At 46.4% G+C, this 21,007-nt stretch overlaps 1 protein-coding gene across 1 annotated transcript; it reads left to right on the plus strand.

The window, feature by feature from the left end:
• Window positions 1-7,446: 7,446 nt before the first annotated feature.
• Grp (gastrin releasing peptide) lies at window positions 7,447-20,779 on the plus strand. The gene is made up of 3 exons (XM_059246683.1): window positions 7,447-7,674; window positions 13,871-14,097; window positions 20,533-20,779. Exons 1-3 carry the CDS (start codon window positions 7,530-7,532, stop codon window positions 20,584-20,586), a joined length of 426 nt encoding a protein of 141 aa, XP_059102666.1. The 5' UTR covers window positions 7,447-7,529; the 3' UTR covers window positions 20,587-20,779.
• Window positions 20,780-21,007: the final 228 nt, after the last annotated feature.

Genomic DNA, 21,007 nt, shown 5'->3' on the forward strand with positions numbered 1-21,007 from the left:
GTGAGTTATTTAGCCTTTCTGGGCCTCAGGTTCCTCATTTATAAGATGGGATGAATAACCCCGGACTCAAAGGATAGCTGTAAAGATTACATAAGCACATCCATAGAATCACAGTAGCCCCTGCTATATAGACACAAGTGGCAATTATCACTTGCAGAGTCACTTCCTCAGGAGACTTAGATAACATTTAACAATAGGATAGATACTGAAAAGGGAATTACGTCATCTCGAAACACACGCTAACACAGAAATCAGCTTGCCCTAGAGATGATACTCCTCTGTTAATTACAGAAACAAAGCAACCGTTAGTAGATACATGGGCTGTCCACTGACTCTTCTGATACCACAGGGAGGGAGGTATTACCAGCTCATTTGCAGATAGAGACCCTGAAACTGCAGCTTGGTGAGTGGACTGAGATCACACCATACCTCCTCAACGGCAAAGGTGAATAGGATTCCAGGTGAGATTGAGCCACGAGCCCCCAGCCTACTGCTTCTGATCCTACTGCCCCCTTCTCAGCTTCATACCCTGCTGTGGCTTGAGCCCAGGAATCTTGGAGCATCTTCCTGTAGTAAGTCTGGCCCATGAACTCTTTATTAGCAACTAGTATGCACACTGACTGGTATCAGTTTATGGTCATCCTCCTCAGTAGGCTCCATTGATTTAGCAAAACTAGCCCCTTAAGGTCCCGGCACTGAGAGGGGAAGTGGACACAAGCTTTCATCCCTAACCCAGGGGTCATCTTCCATTGATGACTGGTCTCAATAGACTTAAGGGCAGGCCTCATGCCCAGAAGTAGACGACCAACACAAAAGGAACTCAATGGTATTTTTGAAGGCTTTCTTTCTTTCTTTCTTTCTTTCTTTCTTTCTTTCTTTCTTTCTTTCTTTCTTTCTTTCTTTCTTTCTTTCTTTCTTTCTTTCTTTCCTCTCCCTCCCTCTTTTCCTTTCCTTTCTTTTCCTCTCCCTTCCTCCTCGTCCTCTTCCTTTCCCTGTCCCTCTCCTTCTCCTTCTTCTTCTTCCTCCTCCTCCTCCTCTTCCTTCTCTTCTTCCTCCTTTGCAGGCTATTCCTTATATATTCCAGTTTCTGGTTTTGTGTTTTTATGGGATTGCTGTGCATGTGCCTCTGCATCTCTATGTATTTCTTGTGCTTTTTCCTTGGCTCTTTTTTGTCTGTTTGTTTGTTTGTCCTATTCTGGTTTGTTTGTTTGTGTTTTATCTTATAATTATTATGAAGTTTTTTTAATGTCTGTTTTCTAATAAAAAAGAGAAAGAAATGGTATGGATTTGCATGGGGGGAGGTGGGGAAGATCTGGAGGAGTTTTGGGGGAGGGGAATCATAATCAAGACATATTGTATGAAAAAAAGACTATTTTCAATTAAAAAGGGGAAACAAACAAACAAAAACAGAAACTAGTTGCTTAAACTTACACAGAGACCCCCAGCCTGGCATCTCCCACAGGCAGAGGGGTACAGATACACAGACACCCCCCGCCTGGCATCTTCCACAGGCAGTGGTATGGATACAGGAGTTATTTTTCTGTTTGAAGAAGTCCATCTGAAAACATACATTTACCCCAAACTGGCTAAAAAGGCTAATTAAAATCTGCTTTTTTTTTTGTTGAATTGGCCTGAGACACACTGATTCTCTGTGAGGATGCAAGTTATTTAACTGGTTAGACACTCTTAACAGTTAGTTCTAGTGTCCTGGGTAAATTGAAGTAGGGAGTTAAAATAAACAGGGCCTGTTTCACAGTAAAACGTTCACCAAAACTCAAGGTTCCTAAGAGAAAATAATAACCATGGAGAAGAACTAACTGAGACTCATCACATCAAAAGTCATGGAATACCAGGCCTAAGATAACATGCCTCAGGGTCTAGGGCAGGAGAGACATGTGTATGTGATCCCTGGGTTCCTGCCACACCCTTGAACAGGAATACAGCTCCACCCAGAGCCTACAAGGTGGACACTGCCCCATATGCATGTATTCCTAAACCCTGAGCAGGTACCAGAGCTGTGTAGTGGAATGAAGATCAGTATATAAGGTCTCGAGGAACCTATAACCTATGTGATGAGACCAATGCAGAGTGATCACGTTTCTCTAGGAGACTGGGAGTTTAAGAGCTGAGGAACAGGCAGTTTGCAGCAGGGGCAGATGTGAGAGGTGATGTGAAAGCTTCCCTCTGAGAGAAGGAGCTGGGGTAGCTACAGCGGGCTGGGAAGCAGATTAACGTTCCATGGGGATGGGGATGCATAGTGGACACAGACTTCAGTCACAGAGAGGAGACTGGAACCGTCATGCAGAGGAGGAAGCTCTTCAGGTGGCATATGTGTGGGAGCCACCACAGTCACCATGATGCTTAGATGAATGACATAGCCTCTCTCTTTGGGTTTCTCCATGTGCCCACTGTGGTCTTACAACACATCACATCCTACTTTATTGAGCCAGCTTAGGCCGGTGTTTCTTCCCAGATGGGCCTGATTAGGTTATACCTTTTAAACCTTTGGGGGATTCTCCCTTCAAATCATGTCACCCAGCCACGCTTTCTTGAAGCAGAACATTATAAGGCATAAACTGGCCTGACATCTTATGTATCTAAAAAGACATATATCATATGCTTTACAGGGAGTAGCAGTCTAGTGCAGGAAACAGCTGTTAAATTCCCCCAGAAAATGTCACCTGGTAGTAGAGAGAAAGTTCTGCAGGGCTGTGGCCCTAGTCGTCTCCCACAGAGATGCTGAGATGTCCCCAATAGTACATGCTAGATGTCCCCTAACGTGATGCTACGTCAAAGGTGAGCTAGCTTCTTGTGCTGTGTAATACTCTGTCTTTTTTCTCTGCACTGCCGTCCAATGGAGCATTAGCCCCATTCTTGACTTCTCTGCGTGATGAGTGGTCTGTACTTTCCCATACCTTGACTGGGCCTCACACATGTGGCTTGCATGCAACTCCCAGTGACACAGGGTATAAATGTCAGTGTATGGTCTTCAGTAGCCCTGGCTGGTTCTATCTCTGTCCCGCCATGAGACACGGCTCTTGCCGGTCTGGTGATTACAACAGAGTGACACTCAGAGCCATCTAAACCAACCCACAGTCAGGATCCAAGACCACTGGGCCCCCACAAAACCGGCAGAGCTACCCCAGCCTTGCTGAAGCACAGAAAGCTGCTAAAGGCTATGTTGTTTCTTGCATAGCACATCTGTAGATAATAGCTAAAGATAAAATTCCTGTTGAGAGATTCAATTACCGGCCTGGAGGCTCATGCTTTTCATACCAGCTATATATGAGGTGGAGGAAGGTGGATCATGAGTTCGAGGCCAGCCTGTCTTGAAAATTTTTAAAAGGACTGTGGGATATAGTTCAGTGGTAGAGTATTTGACTAGTATGAGTGAGACTCTGATGTCAACCCCTCGTACTGAAGGGACTACAGTAATGCCGTCTTGTCCTGATTCCTCACTGTATATGTTCAGACACTTCTCAGCCTTCTACAGCCGTGTCTGCCCTGGCAGCACACTTGGGATTTTTCATGACCCTGACCATGGTCCAGGTGTATTAACTGAAATAAATAATGTTTATATAAACTAAATACAAATAAAATAGCTGATAAAGGTATAAATCAAAATAAATTGTCATGCTGTGACTGAAATAACTACCATGTTCTGTCAAAACAAATGTCGAAAGGTTATTCTAGACTTCCTCTAACACTGACGACATTGTGGGTTTTGCCTGTAAGAAATGCTGTACCCTTAGAGCTTGAGTACCGGGAGTCTTTCTGAGAAGCTAGCCCACTCTCAGCCACTATCAAAATAAAGGATACATTGTACTCTTCATTGGTTTAATAAGTATAGTGATCTGTCATTTTCTTCCATGAATCCTTTCAGGACCACCCACCCACCCACCCAACAAATAGCAAATGAAATGTTCTTGGATGGAATGAAGATTCAAGAAAAGGTGTCCTAGTCTGGCCAACAGCAGCCCCAACCATGAGGGGTGTTGTCCATGGTGGTAACAGGAGAGCCCCCAAGGGACAGGTGCTATTGGGAAGAGGAGATAGTCTAGAAGTGCACTGTGTCTCTCCAGGAGAGTCCCCTGCTGGCCAGTTCTGCAGAATTCAGTTGTATTTTTACAGAATAAAGTTTGCAACACTCTCCGAGTACCCCAGCCGTTCCAAACACTCAAGTTCTTAGCTGCCGATCGCACTTCATCTGCCCCCTTTGCAGTGATGCGGTCGGAGCTGGAACGTAACTATCAAGACTGCCACCTCCAGCCTCCCTTGCTGTTGCCTGTGACCGTGTAGCTGACTGACCAAAGGGACATGAGCAGAAGAGCACGGTGACATCTCAGCTGACGTGAAGAAGAAAAGCAGGGCACATCTGCTTCATTTTCTCTTTCCTGCCAACTGCAACCCAGGCCCTGCAGATCGGGACGGTGCTCCTCATGTATGGTTCAGTGATCAGGATTTGTTATCCGTCTACAAGTCCCTAGTAGTAGTAAATAGTGTTTAGTTCAGTGGACATTTTTCTTCTAGATGAGAGTTAGTTTTTACTGTCACCATGAATAACAAGAAGCACCTGTGAGCATGCCTGGGAGGACGTTACCAGAGAGGAGCGACAAGAAGGAAGAGCACTATGGAGATGGGTGGTACTGCCCATGGTCTGGAGACCTGGATAGAATGAAAGGGGAGCTAGGAAAAGCCAGTTAAATGCCAGGATCCCACATCTCTATGTTTTCTGGCCCACTAGGACGGGGTGAGCTGCTTTTCCCACGATGGCAGACAGAAACCCATAAAACTCTGAGCCAAGCCAAGCTCTCCTCCTTCAGGTTGTTGCTGTTGTATATTTTGTCTAAGAGATGCAAAAGTAACTTAAGACACAAGATGTTCTCCATAAAGGGTGTGCTGCATTAATGTATGCTGAGGCAAGCTTCCAAGCTCTTCCATGCCCTTTAGGTCTCCCTGCATTACAGAGAATGGAGGAGGTACGAAATGACAGGGATCCTGACTCCTAAATACCCATATGGAACAACTTTATTGGACAAAACAAAAACAAAAAACAAAACAAGAAGTTATATTTCACATGGACCATTGCCTGGTGAGAGCTTTCTCACAGTTTAGTTTTCTCCCTTAGTCAGTGGGGTTAATTATTTCTAGAAGGCAGACCATGGGCATGGCTTTAAAAGGCACCAAGGAAGTCACACAGTCAGGATCTACTGGGGCTCATTCATATGTCTGAACCAAAGACACAATGGCCTCACCCTCTACCTGGCAACCAGCCAGTCTCTTTCTGGTGCGGAGACCGACTCATCTCTTGTACCGGCAGGACGTTGTATCCACTCACCTCTTCAGCATCCCTTCTTTGCGGGCTGAACAAGATGCAGCCATGGACAGGAGGGACACCAGGGCTGCCTGAGTAGGATGCAAACATAACCACATGGCTCTCTGCGCTAGGTGGCAGAAAGTGTGCGGGCTGGGGTCTTCAGAGAACAAGCTCCAGGCAGGGGACACAGAAAGCGAGGTGTCCTCGGGCACAGAAGAGCTGTGCTCTTTGTGCGCCAATGTTTTGACTGTGGTTTCCCCTCGGAGTTGTAAGGAAAACGTCATTTAAAAGGAGTGCATTGGCTAATTGTGTGTTGCTGGGACCAGCACACTCAATAGATAGAGCTTAGGGGGCTCACATCTTTCAGAGGCTCTCCGAGGGAAGGCATACATATTGGGGTTCACAGTGGTGAGAACAGGAGTGGGTGGGAGTAAGACATGGACTGTGAGACCGAAGAAACAATCTGAGACGAGTATCACACCTGACCTTCAAAAGCCATCCAGGTCTCCTCTCTTCTTCTTCTTCTTTTTTTTTTTTTTTTGGTTCTTTTTTTTTTTTTTTTTTTTTGAGACAGGCTTTCTCTGTGTAACTTTGTGCCTTTCCTGGAACTCACTTGGTAGCCCAGGCTGGCCTCGAACTCACAGAGATCCGCCTGGCTCTGCCTCCCGAGTGCTGGGATTAAAGGCGTGCGCCACCAACGCCCGGCGCCTCCTCTCTTCTTAATGGCTACATAATCTCCAATGCAATCTGCAGAGGAAAGGGTTTAATGCTCCTCCACAGGTGTAGAAGGCATTAGACCTGCCGTTTCTTGGACAAGTCATTCACTCATCAAACATGATGAGCAGCCTGTGATCCAGAGCTCTACAGGTGCATAAGGAAGCAAGACCAAGTCTCTGACAAGTCCCAAGGGTGCTGCTTGAAGGTATAATGCCTGCTCGTAGACAGCCTGGGGATGGGCTGCAGAGGCTGGGAACCCAGGAGAGATAGAGTCCAGACCCACTATAGATTCTTCTGTGTATGCATGTGTGTGTGTGTGTGTGTGTGTGTGTGTGTGTCTATCTGCCACCCCACCCTTCCCTCTTCCTTTTGATTTTCCCTTGGATCACTCCCTCAGGATAGTATTACTGTATTTCCTTGGCTTCTAAAAACAATCTTAAAATCAGCATTTTCTCCTTAGAACCAGACACATGCACAAAAATACGTTTCCAGTCCAAGAAAACTGCCATGCAATGTGTTGTGTGTGGCCACTTAAGAGAGGCACAAACGTAGTATGCTGCCAGAAGCTCAGACCAGAGACGCCACCAACATGTTCGCAGGGAACAATCAGGCCCCCAAGAGGGAGGCAGTTCGAGGCAGTTCACCAGCCCTCGGTGAGAAACAGGCCTCACCTATTACAAGCATAACCACAGAATCAGTTCAGTTCGGGCAGCCAAACCGTGGGCAATTACTTCCTACAAAGCTTCTATTTATTGTCCCATTGCTATGGTGCACGTCCCCTCAGCATCGATGGAATTGCGCGGGGTGCGTGACCAGTCTTCAGAAGTGAGAACAGACGGGGCAGGGGGAAACTGAGCAATTTTGCAGAAGCCTTGCATGTGTGAAGTAGCTAAGGGACAGTGAGTTATTGGTTAGGTGCTGGCAAGGGAAATTGGCAGGAGAGCGGTCTCTCCCCCCCGCCCCCCCCCGCTCCCGGTTTATTGGAAGCAGTATGTCTGCCAGAGGGCCAGTGTTTAATCGAACTAGCTTAGTTCTGTACACAGAGCGTATCTTCCTTCTTGCTCTGTTCTGCATCTGGCAGAGCGAGTGAGGCTGCTGGTGGTGGTGGGAATGGACCGAGGCAAAGCAAGGGTTCACCGTACCGTGTTGGAGAAGACGTCTGGGATAGCAGAAATTAATCGGATGGGACTAGTAGAGAAAGGGGGATGGGTCAAGGTATACTCAGCCTTTCATCCCTCGCCATAGATGGATGGTTTCCCGGACAGGCATCCTGGAGCCTGGTTCGCTATAGGGAGACGTCAGTGCGCTCCGGTCCCGGGTGGAAGAGCCCCCGGCCCCTCCCGCGCAGGCTTCCTTTATATAAAGTCCGGGGCCTCGTGGAGTCGGCAGCAGTGGCGCTCCAGCTCCTTGGAACCATCCCTCCTGTCGCCGCTCCGCCCGGGACAGCGCGCTCTCAGCTTCACCGAGAGAGCTCTGAGGGCTTCCCGCCGGGACCATGCGAGGCTTCGAGCTCCCACTCTTGCTGTTGGCGCTGGTCCTCTGCCAGGCGCCCCGGGGGCCAGCTGCCCCAGTGTCGGCAGGCACGGGCGGAGGGACTGTCCTAGCCAAGATGTACCCGCGCGGCAGCCACTGGGCTGTGGGTAAGTGTCCTGACAGTGAGATCCCCGCGCTCCTGTCCTCAGAGGGAGGGAACATCAGCAGGAGGGAACCTCTCTCCCCAACTCTTCATTTGGCTTGGGAGTTTAGCTTGGTTCCTTTCCTTCTACTGAAACACCCAGATCTCCCGCAAACTCCATCCCACCGTCTCTTGTTCTGGGAAACCTGATAGGTCCCTTGCCAGTGTCAGCCCGGTCCCCAGGTCCCTTCCCTCCAGCTTCCCACCTGTGAGCATTTCTCTTCCGCGGGGCGTCTGGGGCACCCAAGCCAGCTCAAAGCTCTCTCGCCAACACTGCTCAACCTCGCCTGCAGCTCACTTTCCCTCTACACCTGCCCCCTGCCTCCTATTGTTCACCTAGCCTCGCCTCCATCTCAAACAACTTTGGGGAGAGCAAGGTCCCTTACTGAATCCGGGATCCTGATAGACTGGACTCCCATTGGTGTGGGCTGGAATCCAGGCTGCGGTGGTGCACCAAGCAGAACCACCGGGTGTGGGGACCTGGGTGCAGCGTCCCCCACCTTGGATTCAAGGACTCTGCTGAGTTTTCTCACCTCTTCCACTCTCTCAGAAGCCAGGCTCTTTCCCTGGTCCTTATGCCACCTCCCCCACCCTGACTCCCTGCCTTGGCTGATTTCAGAGATCATGCCTGCCTGCTCTCCAAGCTTACCTGGCCCCTGCTGCCCAAACCCCAGGCTTTTGTCTGTCTCTTAGATCCACAACAACACCCTCTTCCCTCTCTTCTTTCGGACTTCTGCCAACAAGTCCTGTTTTCTAGGCGCGGGCTTCTGGGCTTGCTGATTCCAGCCTAGGTGGAGAGGTCTGACATACAGGGAGGTGAGGAGTGAGGCTGGGTCCAGGCTCTGAGGAACACAGGCTCCCAGAGCTTTCCTGAAACGGGGAGGCCAGTAGCAGCTAACAGCTTGGCGCTATCATTCCCAGCATTACCTGGAGGTGCTATGCCTCCCCAAGTAAACACAGCCTCCATGAAATGCTGAGTCCAAGGTCTCCTGATCTGCACTCCAGTTAATTGTGACTACCTCACATTTCCTGGGCAATGGGTCCTTTCCCTAAAGAGCGTGAAGGGCTCTGTGTGTGTGTGTGTGTGTGTGTGTGTGTGTGTGTGTGTGTGTGTGCGCGCGCGCGCGCGCAGTGCGTGTGTCCCTAGTCAGGTACTTAGGAGCAGGGAACAGTGTATAGGAAAGGAAATTACTCAACCAAGTCTCAGATACTAGGTACCAAAATGAGGCTGGATTTGGGGGAAGGAAGGAAGCAGGCTGGAAACTCTGCCTCTGGACTTTCATGTTCTGTTTTTGCCAGAGAGGTCAAGAGCACTGGGTTGCCATCTTATAGTTTTGGAAGGTCTTGCTAAAAGTCCCAGGGAGGAAAGAATTTGTGGCCTCAGAGGGCCACTAGAATTCCAGGAGTCTGGACAGAGAGTGGAGCGCAGGTTGGCATGGGAGAAGCAGAGAAAGGGGTGATTCCTGAATGAAGAATATTGAAAAGGTGCTGAGGAACCCAACGTTAGAGCTGGCCATCCTCAGAAAGGGATTCTCGGGGTTTAGATTAAAAGGTATTGTCTCGCTGGGCGGTGGTGGCGCACGCCTTTAATCCCAGCACTCGGGAGGCAGAGCCAGGCGGATCTCTGTGAGTTCGAGGCCAGCCTGGGCTACCAAGTGAGTTCCAGGAAAGGCGCAAAGCTACACAGAGAAACCCTGTCTCGAAAAACCAAAAAGAAAAAAAAAAAAAAAAAAGGTATTGTCTCATCCAGCCACCAGTCAGTGGGCAGGGAGCGAGAATGGGTACTCCCAACCCCATCATTTTTCTCTCTTTATCGTCACATGAGAAGAGACCATGAACTACCAGCTAAGCCTTGAGGACCAAAATCACCACAGGTGGGTGAGAATCTAGTGTCCCATCTGTGGTGCATGCCCAGCTGAGGCTGACCCACAGTCATTAGGGGGCACACCTGCCCTGGAATACTTAGTTAGGGTCCTTCCCTCAGTCACCCTCCACGGTGGTCCCACAAACATCATTTACAATTTTATTCTCAAATGCACTCTTCTCAATTCAGTATTTTTAACTGTGGGGGATGGGATGCAGGGCTTATTCACATAAGCAAGACCTCTCTACTGAGCTACAATCCCAGCCCTCCACTGGGACTCTATATAGTTTAGGCAAGAGTTTGTCTAAGGTGCCCAGCCTACCTTCCAACTTGCTACAAAGCCCAGTCAGGTCTCACACTTGTGTGTGAGGAAAAAAAAAAAAACCAAACATCCGCATTTTGGGTAGGTACTGTTGGAAGAAGAGCATCAACAGGATGAGGGATGGGAGATTTAATTTTAGTTTTAAAATATCCTAAAACAATGCCCTTCCTCCCCAATTCCCAAAGACAGATAGCTCAGGGTTTTTTTTGTTTTGTTTTGTTTTTGCTTTTTTTTTCTGTTCTGTTTGAATTTTGGTGATGCTGAGTGAGACAGACCTTATGATGTAGCCCAGCCTAGCCTTGAATTTGTGATCCTCCTGCCTCAGCTTTTGTAGTGCTGGGATCACAGGCATTTGCCATCATTCCATGCTTAGTTCCTCTACTGCTGTCCACAAGGAAACTGTCAGGACAGCTCTCTCAGGGAGTGACTCTTCCTGGCTGAGAGAAGCAATGGAGAACTTGGAGACTGCCCACACTTCTCCTGCAGGGCTTCGTGTTCATGAGACTATTTTGTGTGTGTGGTGAACATACAGTCAACACAAAAACTAGTGACTATTCTCTGTGCTTCCCCAAAAGGCTCCCAGTTTTGGCTCTAGCTTTGATGTGGAGCAGGACTTGGGAAGCTGAATTGGGTGACATCACTGTTTGGATGCAGAGCAGATTCACACTCACCACAGGGCTACATCAAAGACTGAAATTTACAGTATGTGCTTATAAAGACTATTTTTCCATCTTCCATTTTCGTGTGTGTGTGTGTGTGTGTGTGTGTGTGTGTGTGTGTGTGTTAGGAACTGAGGTGTGTGTTCGTGTTTGCATGTTTGTGGGCATGTGTGTGTGTGTGTGTGTGTGTGTGTGTGTGTGTGTGTGTAGGGGGAATGCCTAGAATCATCCTTGATTGCTCTTCCAACTTATTCATTGAGGCAGGGGCTCTCAATCAGATCCAGAAATCTTGAATGTGGCTTGTCTAGCTAGCCAGCTTGCATCTACCTTCTGAGGCTGGAGTTACTGGCAGGCCACCAGGCCCACTCATCGTTTGCACAGGCTCTCAGGATCTGGAGTCTGGTCCCAACGCTTGCACTGGCAAGTGTTTTAATCACTGACTCATCTCCTCTACCCCATAAATACTATTTCTTGGAAGTACACAATATTTTATATCTTAATGATGTTTTCTCAAATTAGGATAGTTTTTTAGTTTCAACTCCGAAGAAATTAATTTATGTTTCAAGCCCACCCTTTGGTGGTATATTATGCAATTTAAAGGCACAAAAACTTCTCTTTTATTTCCATTCAGAGCAAAGCTTTATTATTATTATTTTAAATACTTGTCTTTTCTCTGTATTGAGATCTCCATTATCTTGATATGGATGTGTGACAGACGATAGAAGATGAAGTGGAAGTGGGTATCTTGTCCATGTTGCTATGGAGATGATGATTTGGTTGACAGTAGCAAGCTCAAAAATGAAATAGGACCCAGGGAATGTGTGCTTCTCTGGGATGTTATAGATGGCGCACTTCCTGTAATAACTGGTGTGTGTGTGTGTGTGTGTGTGTGTGTGTGTGTGTGTGTATGTTGAGAAGTGGGCAGTTGAACAGCACATCGCTGGCAGGCAAGGACTGACATTCAGTCTGGTGTCATCAGGATCTATGTTAGATCAATAATGAGATGGGCAGTGGCTCTATTTTCCCATTAGAGAAAAGTCCACAAATGTATTCCAGCGTAGCAGAGTGGAGGTCTTCATAAAATTATCTCCACCACCCCACTGCTTTATTGGCAATGACTCGTTTCTCATTTTCAGCATCCTAACTAGATGACAGGCAATCAGAGATTCCAAGAGTGACTGAGGTAATTACTGTGAGCATCAGGGTTCCAATGCTGTCTTCTAGTCATCATGATTCAATTTCCTCTATGTAACTAAAGCTGACGGCACATCAGCTTCCTGGGAAGTTGTACAACATAATCACCACGAGGGCCGAATGCATGGCTATTTTGTGGACAGCTGGGCCACAGTTGACCCAGCAGATGATTGAAACAATGTAAGAGTCTAAGCCTTCACTTGGGACAGTGTCCTTAATAAGCTCTTCAAGCAGCATGGTCTCTTCTCCTGAGTGGCAAGTCCTCACTCAAAATCTCATTTGAAGACTGCCTAATACTAACAGAATTCATTTTTTTTTCAATTCACAAGATATACTGATATACGGTCCTTGCTCCTCTTTAGGACATTAGCTATTTGTAAATCATATTCTTATTTGCAGATCCGAGGATGATGCTCTGCTATTTTAAAACCCCAGGAACTTAAAAGACTCTTCAAAACAGTATAATGTATTAGAACCTGGACCCTAGCCTTGTTATAATCCTAGAGCCTTTGCTTACGTCTCGAAGGTTTCAGTAAATCCCCTTTCACCACCCGACTATGGTGTCAATCAAATTGAAGTATCCACGCTCAAGCGTTCTGCAGCCCACCAATTGCAGCTCACGCGACAGACAGAAAGAAGGTGGACAGTGCTGCTGCAAAGGGTCTGTTTCCATTTTAAGCCACAGACAATCATTCAAGTTTTATTCCTGCAATGTTTCCCTGGACGGTGTCTAATGTCAGTTAGTGCTGGAACCACGAGACCTTTATTTTCCTGTCCACTTTAAATCAAAAGCACCAAAGGATTATTAGTAGAATAAAGCTCTGTGTCCAAGAAACTGAGAATAGAGAACTACCCAAGAGTGTCCATCCAAAGGATGAAAGTGTTAAGAACTCAGACCTGGCTGGGTGTGGTGGTGCACCTCTTCATCCCAGACCCCAGTCGGCAGAGGGAGGCAGATCTTAGGGAGTTTGAGGCCAGCTGGGACTACATGGTGAGATGTGCTGTTCAACTGCCCACTTCCCAACACACACACACACACACACACACACACACACACACACACACACACACACACAAATGAACAAAAAACAGAAAACGAATGAATGAACAAACAAAACAGAAATATGTACATTTGGGGTTCGTGAATTCCACCAAGTTAGACAAGCTGAGTTCAAACTCTGGAATCCACATGGTAAAAGAAGAGAACCTCCTCCCACAAGTTATCCTCTGACTTTCACACATGCATTGTGATGTTATGTGTGCATGCATGCACGCACGTGTGCCACACGCACACTAAATGTAGAAAAAAAAAGTGCAGACCTGGGATTGGTCACCAACTACTTAGATAGGTGAATATCCCTGTTTTTAGTACTTTGGCCTCCTTCATAGGATTAACTAATTAAGTCGTTTATAAGGCAGGCACATATGCCTAGAACTACTGAGAGATTCTCAAAGACCCGAAAGAAACCTCCAAATTGATGTGGCTGCTGAATATCAGTCAGGACTTGTTTTTCATTACTCTCCTAATCCACCATCCCTTCCAGGTGAGGTTTTCTAGATTCAATTTCAGCTAAAATTCTGAGAAAGTTTAAATGAAAGATTCCTTTGGTACAATTGTATTACAGATAAGAGAAAGGCAACATTAAAAAAAATCATACAAAGGAACACATCAAGACTTTGATTTTCAGCAGAAACTTGAAATTGGTGGTGGGAGACGTCGGGAGCTTGCCTTTCAGTTGGACACACAGAATTGATAGGACTTCCCATTTGGAAGCTTTTTAGGTGTGATTCGGTCTGCCCTCTTCCTTTCATAGTTGACAATACTGAAGGCTAGGTGCTACAGTGCTTGTCTGAGGTCACCCCACTAGTCAGCAGAGGTGCTGGAGCCAAATCCAGGGCTCCTGAGTCACACACAGGTCTGAATTTTGTTCAGTTTACTCCCCATTTTGAACAGAAAGTAAAGTTTGTGTGTTGTGTATAGACTAACTCCTAATAAACAATGCCGTTGCCTTTGCTGGGAAGCAGAACCCACCTCTACGGGCGTCCATTTCAGTGGCTGCTTCTTTCATTCCCCTTGGTCGAGTTTGTGGTATCCTGGTTTTCTTCTGTTTTTTTTTTACAGGACACTTAATGGGGAAAAAGAGCACCGATGAATTCCCGTCCCCGTATGTGTCTGAGGGAGATGGCCTGAAGGAGCAGCTGAGGGAATACATCCGCTGGGAGGAAGCGGCAAGGAATTTGCTGGGTCTTCTAGAAGCCGTGGGGAACAGAAGCCATCAGCCACCTCAGCACCAGCCTACTTGGGATTCCGAGGATGGCAGCTACTCTAAAGATGTTCCAAACGCAAAGGTGAGACAAACTCGCTTCGGACGCGGGGTGGGAGGTATTTAGGGAGAGTTGCGGGGGCGGGGGGCCGGGATCTGATGGGGGGACCATAAACTGCTTATTATTATTATTCCTTTCCCCGTTGTTGTACAAGATACCTGACCAAAAGCGGTTTGAGAAAAGCTGGCTTTGTCACAGCCCGAGGGTACGGTCCACCAGAGGGGGGGAGGTGTGGCAGCAGGAACGTGAGGTGGCCGGACATGTTGTGTCGCAGCAAGATAAATGCTGGAGCTCTGCTCAGTTTCTCTTGCCTTTTCTGTCCATCCAGGACCCCAACCCTCGGGGCAATGCCGCCCACATCCAGCATGGGTCTTCCCCCCCGTTAAGCTTTTTGGAAAATAGCCTCACAGACACACCCAGAAGTATGCCCCTCGGGTGATTCCAGACCCAGTCAAGTTGACAAGGCAGACTGACCATGACGGGAAGTCTGTATGTCAACACGCTAAGCCGACACCCACGTGGGCCGAGCAAGCTACTATTCAATTTTCATGCTATCTTTTCTTTCGATAGAATAGTTTTTCTCTTAGAAGAAAAAGCTAAGGTCCAAAGTCCAGTTTAGGAAGTTTTTATTAGTAATTATGCTCATTTGAAACAATGATTATGGTTTTCATGAGTATTTTTGTTTATCTGTAGCCCAGGCTAGCCTCACCCTGGAGATTATCCTGCCTCAGCCTCCGAGCATTTAGGATTACAGGCGTATGTACCACCCCTACTTCTTACCAGGATATTTTGACAGTAAGCTCACAGACAGTATTCCAATAAATTCTTGTGGGTTTATAGATATGTTAACTTTTGATATGCACTAGAGAAAGAACGGTCCTTTTTGCAGATGTTCTCTTTTCAGAGGAGAGAGTTCTTGTTTGTGTACAAAGCTGTATTTTTTTCTACTTATTCCAAGATTGAATAATTGGAGTTCCATTCCAATATTCAAAACTCAGTGTGCATATCTGAAGCCAACTGATTTATTGGTACATAATAACACTACTGTGGTAATGTTCAGATACAAAGTCAGCAAACAAGTGAGGCTGGAGTTTATGGGAAGCAAGGCAGCTGAAAGTGAGGTAATCATCACCAGCTTTGAAGACACATTCAGTAGAAGGTAAAAGTAAACAACAACAACACGGTGCAGGCATCCTTTCTCTCTACTTCCTGGTCCACTGCTGCTCTGCCACGCGCTCCCATGATGGACTAAAGCTGTTGAAACCATGAACCAAAATCAGTATGTCCTCTGTTAAACATGATGACGTGAGGGGAGGGAGATGGCTCGGTGATTAAGAATACATAGTACTCTTGCTAAGGACACAAGTTCAGTTCTCAGCACCCACACCTGGCAGCTTACAATTGCCTTTAACTCGGCTCCAGCGGATGACCTCTTGTGGTCTTCGTTCACGGGACCAAACTCATACACTGTAATCCAACTCCTAGGATAAGTAATTGACCTCATTAGACATTCACACTCTTAGGGATTCTACTTAGTTATATTTTTTGATGCTAGAAATGAATCCGGTGCGTCGTACATGCTAAGAGTATGCTCTACTACTCAGTGTAGCCCCAGCTCCTGGATTTTGAGGGTGAGGAAACTAAGTCACACTACTTTTCATTGATGATACCAATAACCTGAGTTCCATCTGCTTCGGACAGTATTGCCCTGCAGGCCCTCTTCCAGGGAATGGCATCCACTCATCTTAACACATGGGATGCAGAAGGGAGAAGGGGGCCTTACTTTGCTCTGTTCTGAAAATGGATAATGCTTGCTTGTTGTTCACAGAGCTCAGAGACCTCCCTGCTTCACTCTGTCATGCTGGTTAGCTCTTTGATGGCCTTTTCCAGGGCTCAGGGCTAACCATTTTGGAGGGTTGCTTTCTGTCTCACTTCCTGCCCAGCCATTGGGGCAGTTTTGATGTTAAGTGCAAAGTAAAATCTCTTTTGTTGCATGAAACACCTGGAGAGAAAGCCTTTAGTAGCTTGAGGGAGACCAGCTCCCACTCCCCCCCCCCCCCCCCCCCGGGTACTCTTGAGGAGGGAGAAGTGAGAAATATGTAGATATCTATATGGAGGAGAGAGACAGAAACACAGAATAGCCTCGGGAGGGCCTGGGTCAAAACCCACTAGCCCCTTCTACTAAAGGGCTTTTAAAGGAATGCCAAGGGGTGGAGCAAAAGACCTCCCCAAACACCTGGTGACCATGCACATGGTCAATCCATCCCTTAATTCAGCCCTGCTGTGTAAAGCAAGCTCAGCTCTCACTAGGAAACCTCTGTGGGCTCCCACAGTAGCTTTTATTCAGAAAAAAAAAATCTAGATCAAATCAACCAATACAGAAATCAGTACCAAAATTACGCAGATCTCTGAGTCAATCTCTTGTTGTAATGGGGTTACAGGTGGTCAGCTTCCTTTTCTGTCAAAGGCTCATTGGCTCCGAGGGGGCTGTGAACTTGTAACTGACTGCTCAGCCTCTACCCAGCCACACTTCTTCTTGGTCAAATGTTTTCCTGGAGTGGATATTTAATAACTGCATAGTTCTCATTTATTCGAGGAATACCAAACTCACGAAAGCTCTACAGCCCTCAAAGATAACTTTCTACAAGGATGAAAATGCACACGCTCTTGTAGCTCATTCATAAAACACTCTGGACACACACAACTGTGTCGTTCTTCTCCAGCACTTAGTTTTCTTTAGAAATTAAAGATATATTTATATTTTAGGTGTACGGGTGTTTTGCCTGCCCGTCTGCTTGTCCACCATGTGTGTGCCTGGCCTTGCAGGTCAGAAGAGAGTGTTGGATCCCCTGGAACTGGAGTTACAGGTGGTTGTAAGCCTCCGTATGGGTGCTGGGACTCAAACCCTTGTGTCCCTAACAGCTGAGTCATCTCTCCGGCTCCAACAATGCCTCATTGTCCTGAGCAAGCAGCAGAATCCAGTTGAAGTTGCCTTGTCCCCTGAACTTGCCTCTGCCAATCATTGGACTCCTGAAAAATTCATTAATTTCTCCAGGGCCCTCAATGTCCCATATTCAGCAGAATATTCAAAGCTTTGCGGAATTATGAAAGAATAACTTCGCAGAGGTCTCCGTGTGGCACTATTATAGGATGGATTGAGGGGACAGTCCTGGAAAGTGCCTGTTACTTCTCCCAACACTACAAAGGTTCTTTTTTAGTTAGCCAGGCCTTGCTTTCTGATCTATCTTTTTATGCACTGTTTTTCTTTCCCCAAGTCTAAAAGCCCATCCCGTTCAATTCTACCTCAAGCTGAATAATTAGCTATTGAACACATCAGTCCTACTCTCTTGGATGCATTTCCCAGAACCTTGAAAAACAAATTTAACAGTAACTTTAGAGAGCAAACCAGTTTATTGTTTCTCTTGCTTTGGACATTTTGCCTCAGTGAAAATATGTTGTTGTGAAAATTGAAACCGTTTTATAATTATCTTACCCAAAAAGGAAGGAGTGCCGAGAGAACTGGTCTATTAGAAATCCATAGATCTCCCAGTGTCAGAGAGAAGTTTAATAATCTAGCCGAGAACCACCAGAATTAGCTGCAGGAGCTTTCAGAAGCTGAAGGACTCTGCTTAAAATGAAACCCTCTCTACACATGCTCTGCTCTCTCCCGGCAGCCATAAAACACCAAGTCCCGATGCCAGCTCACCCAGAGCTGTAGTTAGAAACTGAGAATTTCCTATGTTTTGATGGCAAAGAGATTTACTTAATTCAGAGTGGTGTGTGGGAATGTGTGCTGACTGCAGACTACTGGCTCAGAGCAGACGGGCCCCAGAGCTTTGCCAGCAAGAACGGCCAGGCGTGTTCGAGTTAATGTTCATCTTTCTTTTACCCATTCTCCTTTCCCCAATCTTTTAATGCTATCCTGAAAATAATGGAATTTCTACTCCATGGTTTCTACAGCATGAGATAGGGTTCAGGTCAGATCCAGGTCCTAACCCATAATCTTGAACATGATTGTGGAATGTTCTAATAATCAAGGAAGGATTTCTTTGTAATGTAGAGCCTGGCTACTGCTCTTTGCAGCCTTGGGCTTTTCCTTTTATCTGTGGACATGAATACAGGGGTTGGGGATGAACTTGCAGAGGCTGATTGGGAAGATATGTAGGTTTACCCTCACTTTTTTTTTTTTTTTTTTTTTTTTGAGGCAGAGTCTTTGCTATGCAGTCTAAGCAGTCCTGCATTGGTGAACTTCCTGCCATCAGCTTTCAATGTAGCTGAGATTACAGGCATGTACCACCATGCCCAGCTTTTGTCCTCATTTTAAAGGGACCCTTCTTATGGTCCGATAAAATCAGTCTAAGGCATAGGAAGTAGGTGGTTTTTGTTTTTTTTTTTTTTTTTTTTTTTTTTTTTTTTTTTAATGTTTGAAAGGTCCCTGTGATGGCTAGCTTTAATTGTCAACTTGACACCATCCAGAATTACTTGGGAAAAGAGTCTTAATGAGGGGTCATCTACACTGGGTTGGCCTGTGGGCATGTCTGTGGGGCATGTCTGTGAACAGCTGTATTGAGTAGGTTAACAGATGTGGGAAGACCCCGCCCACTGTGGGTGTCACTATTCCATAGGAAGGAGTTCCTGAACTGTATAAGAGTGGAGGAATCAAGCAGAACATACGCAAGCAGACATTTATGTCTCTCTGCTCTCGATTGTGGGTGTGATGTGACTGAGATCCCGCCTTGACTTCTCTGCTTTGATGGACTGTAACCCAAAACTGTGAGCTAAAATACACATTTTCTCCCCAAGTTGCCTTTATTTTTATTTTTTTTTTTTCAGTATTTTTCTAGTTTGACTCCTGTTGCTGTGGAAAAGGGAAAGGAAGGGCTTATTTGACTTCCAAGTCATAGTCCATCACTGGGGGAAGCCAAGGCAGAACCCTGCAGGCAGGAATTCAAGGAGAGACCATGGAGGAGACACACAGCTTTACTGGCTTGCTTCCAGGCTCACATTCAGCACCTTCTCTTCTACAGCCCAGGCTCGCTTGCCTAGGTTGCATTGCCAACAGTGAGCTGTTCCCCCTAAAACCAGCAAACAAGAATATGTCCTCTCCCGCATGCACAAAGGTCATTCTGATGAAGGCAGTTCCTCAGTTGAGGGTTCCTCTTCCCAGGTGTGCCAAGTTGACAACCAAGATTGGCCATCACACTCTGTCATAGTAACAGAAACAAAACTCGAGCAGTTCCCAAGGGAGTTTCACATAGAAAGCAACATAAATCAAGAATAACCAATAATCCTCCAATGACCCCAACAACTTCTGTACAGGAGGAGTGATACCTCCCTCAGCATCTCTGTCTGCTGGACCCTGATCCTCACCGTACTCTGCTTTCTTCTTCCTTTTCTTTCTACCCCTTTTTGAGTTGAACTAAAACTTTTAGTTCAACATTTTGAAGGGGTGGGATGGGGTAGGGTTCCTCCTCATCCTCAGCTGGCTCCTTCCATGGCCATTGGGTCATTTGGCAGGAGAGATGGTAGAATCTAAAAAGGCTGGCAGTCAGGTGGTTGCAGTCTTGGTTCTGAGGGAGGAAGGCAAAGCTAATTGGCTTGTGTGGGAATCCATCCTCAGCCCAGGGCTCATTAACATCTGCTGCACATAGCCCAGCTGCCGAGCAGGTACCATTTGCCTAAGAATAGCAGTACTTCCTTCCCTTATTAGAAACAAGTGACCAGTCTGGAAGCAGGGCAACTAAACTGCCAGAGAATCTTGGGAAGAGTAATAAACTCTTGTCTGGGTTAAAAATAATAAGCTCTAGTTTCTCATCTCTTTGGGTAAAACTTGCTGAAGGGGAATAAAGTTTTTAAAAACTGTAATGATTTTTCCTTTATTCTCAGTGAAATTGAGCAGAAGCCACAGCAAGCAAATGGCAATAAATTTAGAATTTGGGCGGAGACCCAGAGGAACTCCTCTTCCTGAGTTGCCCACACTGCTATCATTTCCTGGTTCAGTTTGTAGATTCAGAAACGAGCTTTGACTAGTGTAGCGCAGTGGGGGGAAACAGCATTCCATAGTGCCCTTGTCTCCTTCCCCAGCTCTATTCTAATACCGAATAAAACTTTTAACTTTTAACAATGGTCAAAACACACCCAAGGGATTAGATCAGAAGGCAAGTTTAGCAGGCATAACACGAGGACCCCCAAGTGCACAGTTCTGAGGTGGTGGGAGGAGCTACTTCATTTCTCAGAAGTATGAGTCCTTCTCTAGCACTGTATTTGAATCCCCTAGAAGACTTGTGAAGGCAGAGCACAGGGCTCCTCACCAGAACTTCCAAGTTAGAAGATTTGGGAGTTGACCCAAGAATTTGCCTTTCTACCAAGTGATATTGATGGTCTACTGGAAATGGGTACCACTAGACTCCTCGTCACTCATGTGTGTGTGCATAACTATTTCTAATATTTTTTTTTCAGATGGTAGACTCTCTGCTCCAAGTTCTCAAGGGGAAGGATGGAACCTCCAGCTGAAGGGACAATGACAAGGACAGCTTCCAAGGAGCAAAACAAAACCCTTCAGAGACTTCTGCAAACATCAATTCCGCTGGTCCATCAACCAGATTTTCCTTGTGCAATTTACTTAACGGTTCTTGTGTCTTTCAACCATGACTAAACTCATGATTTTCAAGCAGCATCTTCTGGTTTGAACTTGTTTCTGTGAACAACTGCCTAGAAAGCTTTCCAATGAATGCTTTTTTTTTCCCCCCCCAGCTAGGCTTCTTGTTGATTGGATTCAGGGCTCCAATCTGCTACCATTCACAATAAAAGCTTACTTAATCACATTGCCCAAAGGGCAACTTGTCCTCCTATTTCAACTCCAAATGAAAAGATAGCATGGCAGAACTCAAAAAATTACCTTGACCATATACTTTGGTGCTCACTGATTAAGGTA

Source organism: Peromyscus eremicus, chromosome 19, assembly GCF_949786415.1.
Source record: "Peromyscus eremicus chromosome 19, PerEre_H2_v1, whole genome shotgun sequence".
Taxonomy (NCBI): Eukaryota; Metazoa; Chordata; class Mammalia; order Rodentia; family Cricetidae; genus Peromyscus; species Peromyscus eremicus.

What these genes read in the sequence shown, in the direction of transcription:
- Grp (XM_059246683.1), top strand. Translation starts at nt 7,530, where the DNA reads ATGCGAGGCTTCGAGCTCCCACTCTTGCTGTTGGCGCTGGTCCTCTGC. An exon ending in CGGCAGCCACTGGGCTGTGG is followed by an intron (nt 7,675 to 13,870) that starts GTAAGTGTCCTG and finishes TTTTTTTTACAG; the next exon opens with GACACTTAATGGGGAAAAAG. An exon ending in AAGATGTTCCAAACGCAAAG is followed by an intron (nt 14,098 to 20,532) that starts GTGAGACAAACT and finishes TTTTTTTTTCAG; the next exon opens with ATGGTAGACTCTCTGCTCCA.